Source organism: Zonotrichia leucophrys, chromosome 8 (genome assembly GCF_028769735.1).
Source record: "Zonotrichia leucophrys gambelii isolate GWCS_2022_RI chromosome 8, RI_Zleu_2.0, whole genome shotgun sequence".
Classification (NCBI taxonomy): domain Eukaryota; kingdom Metazoa; phylum Chordata; class Aves; order Passeriformes; family Passerellidae; genus Zonotrichia; species Zonotrichia leucophrys.
In genome coordinates this window covers 29671286-29677786 of record NC_088178.1, presented here as the reverse complement: position 1 = coordinate 29677786, position 6501 = coordinate 29671286, and the positions used below count along the sequence as shown (strand labels likewise).

General features: G+C 56.9%; 1 protein-coding gene across 5 annotated transcripts in view; it reads right to left on the bottom strand.

The window, feature by feature from the left end:
* Positions 1 to 3073: 3073 nt before the first annotated feature.
* The window catches only part of PDE4B (phosphodiesterase 4B), a 201993-nt gene continuing 198565 nt past the window's right edge, over positions 3074 to 6501 (bottom strand). For all 5 annotated transcript variants that reach the window (XM_064720517.1, XM_064720518.1, XM_064720519.1 and 2 more), the window contains one exon: positions 3074 to 5102. In XM_064720517.1, the coding sequence (XP_064576587.1) occupies positions 4737 to 5102 (366 nt within the window). In that variant the 3' untranslated portion in view covers positions 3074 to 4736. The remainder of the gene's footprint in view (positions 5103 to 6501) is intronic.

The window sequence follows — 6501 nt, the reverse complement described above, 5'->3', positions numbered from 1 at the left end:
CTCCTCGTGTCACCCCAAAAGGGACATTGGGGAGAGCCAAAACACCCAAACCCATCTTAAATCTCATCAGCCGGGCCATAGCCTGCCTGTCCCCCCTGGGCAGCCCCGTGTCCCCGCAGTGTCCCCTGTGCCAGGGTGGCAGTGCCACCTCCCCTCCCTGCGAGCCCCCGGCCTCCTCCAGCCCCGGTGAAATCCGAGCTTTGTGTGCCTGCCCCGGCTCCTTCCTGTTTGTGACTGCACAAAGGTCAGGGGAACTTCCCATTTTCACTTCTCCTTTCTGCCCCGCTGCAGTGCCAGGTGAGCTCCAGGGGCACCCAAACGCCCTCGGCTGGCAGAGAGCTCCTGGCACCCTGCAGATCCTCAGCCTGGGAATGCTCCGTCCCAACAGAGGGACAGCAGGGACAGGAAGATTTGGAATCACTGGGGCTGGAAAAGCCCTGTGAGGCCACCACTGCCCTGTCCCCAGGTGCCACATCCCCATGGGCTTTAAATCCCTGCAGGGATGGGGACCCAGCGCTGCCCTGGGCAGCTCCTCCCATGCCTGGCCACCCTTTCCATGGAGAGATTTTCCCAAATATCCAACCCAAACCTCCCCTGGTGCCACCTGAGGCCATTCTGTCCTGTCCCTGGTTCTGGCTCTGTCACACCTCACTGGGGAGCCACACTCATCCCCAACTCCCACAGAATGGGGGGAAAAAGGACATGGAATTCCAGCTGCCCCCCAGGAGAGCAGGCTGAGCTGGGAAAAAGCACCAGGGCTGGGTTATTATTTCATTTCTGTGCATCACAGTCTCTGTGAACAGCGGTGACCTGGGGTCAGAAGTTTCCTGGCAGGGGCAGGGGCTCTGTGGGACCCCTGTCCCCCCACCCTGGGAAGGGCTGGATCTGCTCCCGCTGCTCATCCCTGGGGTTGATGCCCTGGGTGGGTTTAGGGCTGGTGGAAATCCCCCTGAAATCCCGGCTCCGTGGCCTCAGTGGGAAGTGATGTCCTTGGGGACAGGGCCAGCTGTCACTCAGGGCTCCGGTGACATCTGTGGTTAATGGTGGCAGCAGGGAGGGGACGGATCCGTGTGCATCCCTGAGCATCCCCTGTGCATCCCTGCACATCCCCGTCCCAGGAGGTGCAGACCCCGAGCTGGGGTCCCTCCCCTTCACCCCACACGCACCAGGAGCTGCTGGGAGCCCCTGGAGGTGACCTGGGAGGGGGCACAGCCCCACCAGCTCCACTCCGGAGTGAGGAGGAAGCGTCACATCCCTGCTCCAGCTTCCCATGCTGAAGGAATGCGAGCCAGTCCAGCTCTGGGTGTGAGGGTGCTGCAGCACTGGAATCCTCATCCCCTGAGGAACAGAGGACACTGAGCCAGCCAATGTCCCTGAAAACAGAGGGAAAGCAGAAGGGTCCACGTGGGTTTTGTGCTGTAGCATTTTCTGGCACTGCTGCTCTCTCCCGGCTTCATGTTTTCCCCCCTGAAATGCCGATGCTTTTCCAGCCCCATCATCCCTTTCCCATCCCTTTCCCATCCCTGCACATCCCCAGGAGCCGCAGGCAGGGCACAGCTGCCACAGCCCAGGGATGTGGGAAGGATGAGTTGGTGTGAAGGGAGGATGGTTTAAATTGAAAGGGGAGAGATTTAGATGGGAGATTGGGAATTAGGAATTGTTCCCTGGCAGGGTGGGCAGGCCCTGGCACAGGTGCCCAGATTTGCTGTGGCTGCCCCTGGATCCCTGGCAGTGCCCAAGGCCAGGCTGGACACTGGGGCTGGAGCACCTGGGACAGGGGAAGGTGTCCCTGCCATGGGTGGGATTCAAGGCCCTTCCAACACAAACCAGTTCTGGGATTCTGTTAATCCACTGGGAAAGACAAATCACTACTGGCCCTTCGAGGAGTTTCTACCAGGGAATTTTCACCAAGGAGTTTCAGAGGTTCAAACCCTGGGAGAATCCCCCAGGATCCACGGGCTGGAGCCCCTTCTGCTGGGACAGCAGGGGTGCGACAGGAGGTGGCCTGGCCCCACGGAGGGAATGCAGGATGAGATCCACGCTGGTTTTCCATGACTGCGCTCGGAGGCAGCGGATGCAGGGAAAGCAGGGCAGCCCCAGGGGACAGGGCCGGTGTCACCCGCGGCGAGGGCGGCAGCGCGGCCCCGCTCCCCTGCCCTGGCACAGGATGTTTTTTACTGGAAAGCCGCTTGTTTTGGGTCAGGCCGGGACATGAAAGCGGCCGAGGGCCGGGCCAGCGCTTCCTGTCTGCGCTGCCTTCCTGTCGCCTGCGCTGCCACAGAGGAAGGACAAGGGCCCGGCGTGCCAGGGACGGTGCCCGCGCCACCGGGAACGCTCCTGTGCCACCCTGAGGAGCGGCTCCAGCAGGGACACTGGGAATGCAGGCCCTGGAGCTGGCCATGGGAGCTTCTGGGCACTGGTCATGGAGATTCTGGGCTTGGGACATGGGAATTCTGGGTTTGGGACATGGAAGGTTCTGGTTTCAGATGTTGGAGGCTCTGGGTTTAGGGCATTGAAGGTTCTGAGTTTAGGGCATGGAAGGTTCAGGGTTTAGCACATGGAAGGGTTCTGGGTTTAGGACATTCTGCATTTAGGATATTGGAGGTTCTGGGTTTCAGCCACAGGAGGATTTTGCGTTTTGGCTGTAGGAGGGCTCTGGAATTGAGCCATGGGAGGGTTCTGGGTTTAGGACATGGGAGGTTTTGGGTTTCAGCCATTGGAGGATTTGGGGTTTGGGTTCCAGGAGCGTTCTGGGTCTCAGCTATGGGAGATTCTGGGGTATGGCCACAGGAGGGTTCTGGGTTTTGGCTGTAGGAGGGTCCTGGGCTTTGGCCAAAGGAAAAGGATTTCAGCTGTAGGAGGTTCTGCATTTCAGCTGTGAAACATCTTGGATTTTGGGTGTGGGAGGTTTTGGATTTTGGCCAAGGAAGGTTCTGGATTTTAGCCCCAGGAGGGTTCTGGGATTGAGCCCTTGGAGGGTTCTGGGTTTGGAGGGTCCCATTTTCTGTCCCCTGAGCAGTGGTGGCACGGCCCACGCTGCCTTGTTGACAAAAGCCCCCCAGAGAGCTGCAGGCTGGGTCATGCTTTCATTTATTCACTTCATATAAAAATCTCTTAAGAATGCGTCTGAACACAATATAGAATACTATAACATACATAGTGTGAAACTTTGGGGAACAATAAAATAACCACCTGGAACAATGCAGTGTTCAACAGACAAACAAACCCATTGATCATGCACAACTGTGCTATTGTCATGAACTAATTAGTCACGAGTTGGACCAAAAAGCTTGAAACATATTTTACAAACTGAGATTGACACCGCTCACGATGCCGGACAAGCTTTGTCAGAGGAAGTTTCACAGCACAATTATTACATCAGTTCACATTTTTGTTTTGTCATAGAGATTCACATTGGGTTGTTCGGAAATTGGAACATTGTGACATTGAAAAGCCGGCCCGGGCGCGGGGAGCTCTTTGTTGGGTTCCCCCTCTCTGCGTTCCTGGCAGATTCCCAAATCCGCTGCCCTGGGATGCGGTGTCCCCTCCCCGCGGGCGGCTGCCACCCGAATGCCCTTCCTGGGTTGTGTCTGTCTCTTCAGCTATGTTCAGGTTCTTGGACTTTATGCAATACAAAAGGTTACAAGAAAAAAAAGGCAACTCTTATTCCGAGTTTTCTACCCCATTAACATCGCCGCCGACAGGCGATGCTAATTCATATAAATTAATAACTTACAAAACATTACAGTATGTACAGTAGGTAATAAATACACTGTTATAAACAGTAATGGAGGTGGTAGAGCTCGAGGCAGTGCAGGAGGAGGAGGAGGATGGTGGACCTAAACCTAGGGAAGGTGGACGAGAGGCCAGAGAAACACAAAGATCCGAGCGTGCAAATTCCAGGGAGCTGCCGAGGGGGAAGGCGTGTCACACACACTGCCTTGCCGCGCTTGCTCAGGGATGGACCGAGCTGTGCCAGGGAAGAAAACCTGCCCTCTGTCCTGCTCACCACAAACCCAAACCCCGGGGAGGAAAAAAACTCCCGCTGTTGCCAGCGAGGGAACGGCGCCCGGAGGCACCGAGTGACTCCCAACGGGTCACCGGGGGGATTAAGAACACACTGAAGGTGCAGTAATGCAAAGCAGAGGGTTTCCCCTTCTGTTTAGTCTGTCAAAGTGATTAACTGCAATAAAGTGACAGGTATTGCCCACGAAAAAAAAAGGAAGACTGCTTCTGGTAACAGGAAGAATCCAAAAAGTAGCCGTCAATTCCGAAACACCTTGTGTCGCTTTTGAACTACCAAGCTCCGTGTGTTGGATTAAGAGACTCTTGAAAAGACATGAAAGTGTTTACAAAGAAGGCACACAGGTCTGCAGACAGGTGGACAGGTTGGATATGAGTTATTGATCAGTAGTTTCTATCAGTCTAACTGGTATAAACTCCAAAACTAACAGTATAAAATCTCTCAGTTGTGTGTCAGCGCCGCCTCGGCCCGACCCAAGCCAGCTCCAGGCCCACGCGGTGCTCTCGGCTGACGAGGCTCAAACCACAACGCAAATCACCCGTGCATTTCCTGAGCAATCACTCCCTACCCCATCTGTAACCCTGACTCCAATCTCAAGTAGCTGGAGGATCTGCCAGCCCCGTGGCAGAGGCTCAGCCCCGCTGCGGAGGCCGTCGGAGACCGCTCGCAAGCTCCGCAAGTGTTTAAAAGCCACTCCCGCGGGGCCGGGCCATTATGTGTCCACAGGAGATGTGTCTTCTGTCACAATCTCGATGGTGGCCTCCCTCTGGGGCTCCTCCTCCCCGGGCTGGGCCACGCACAGCGTCTCTGTATTGCTGAAGTAGCCGAGGCTCTCGCCGTCCTTCTCGGGCCCGTCGGAATCCTCCTCCTCCAGCGTCAGTTCAAACTGGAACTTCTCCATCAGGCCCTGGCAGTCCTGGCCCCGCTCCTCCAGGGGAGGGGATGGGCTCTGAGGTATCATGCTCTGGTACCAGTTCCTGTTGTCCTCCAGAGTGTCCAGGATGTCCTGGGCGTCGGGCTGCACCAGGTCAGCCCACGTCTCCCACAGAGGATGGACGATGTAGTCGATGAATCCCACCTGGAAAACAAAGGGGCACACACACTTAGGGCAAGGGAACAACCTGCAAAAGGTGGACGTCTGAAAAGTTCATATTATATTCGTTTTACAAGCAGAACACCAGGAGCAAGGCCCCAAACCAGCACAGCCTAACGATCACATTATCACACCCAATTATCTGATACCCAGAGCTGCACCCACACCCTGTTGGGTTGGGCTGATGTCTTGTCTATAATCAAACCTTGGAGGAAGTTTCACTGAAAGCAGGAGCCAGCAGGAGATTCAGGGGACAGAGCCCTGGGCCGATGCCCCAGTGTGGGCAGCAGAGAAGGAGAGGGGGAATCCTGCTCCTCTGCCCTGCTCAGGTGAGGCCCCACCTGCAGAGCTGCCCCAGCCCTGGGGACAACATCAGCAGCACCTGGAGAGATCCAGAGGAAGCCCTGGAGCTGCTGCAGGGCTGGAGCCCCTCTGGAGCCAGGCTGGGACACCTGGGGGTGCTCACCTGGAGAGGAGAAGGATCCAGGGAGAGCTCAGAGCCCTGGCAGGGCCTGCAGGGGCTCCAGGAGAGCTGCAGAGGGGCTGGGGACAGGGATGGAGGAATGGCTGGATGGATACTGGGAAGGAATTGTTCCCTGTGAGGATGTGGAAGCCCTGGAATAGAATTCCCAGATTTGCTGTGGCTGTGCCTGGATCCCTGGCAGTGTCCCAGGCCAGGTTTGGAGCACCTGGGACAGTGGGAGGTGTCCCTGCCATGGAGCTGGAACTGGATGGGGCTCTCAGCACTGAGTCTGCTCCTCTCAGACAGAATTCCCAGGTGACTGGGGACAAGGTGGTGCATTTACGGCCTTATCCCAGGATTCCCACGTAAGTGACAGCTGGGAATACTCCAGTGCTCCCAAGGGGAGCAGCCTTTATGGGCTGGAGTTCCAACTTTGGGTGCATTTTCCTGCAGGGTGCAGCTTGTGCCTATCCCAAACAGTTCCACGATCCCACACTTTCATCATTCCCGTTTTCCTCCTACTCAAGCAGCTCCACGAGAGATTTCCTTGGGAAGAGCGCAGCCAGTGGGGCTGCTCATCCCGGGAATGCCGCCCGGCCCCCGCGGGCTGACGCTGCAGGCTGGAAAGAGTGAGGGATGCTGAGCCCTTCCGCTGAGCTCAGCCCTGCTGTGACTCAGGGAGGAACCGCGGCCAGGATGGAGCCGGCGCAAGGGCCAGAAAGGGATCGGAATTCCTCCCTCCTGGCAGAGCCCGTCCCGCCCCACGGAGCACGGAAAGGCTCTCCCAGGAGCCGGGCTCCAGGAGCAGATGTTTGCTTTGGAAATGGCTCCCGCTCCCTCAGACACAACAGGATGTCGATAGCACCGCGAGCATCCAATTGGAACGGGCTGGGGAGGCAGCTCCAGCAGAAAGGTGATGAA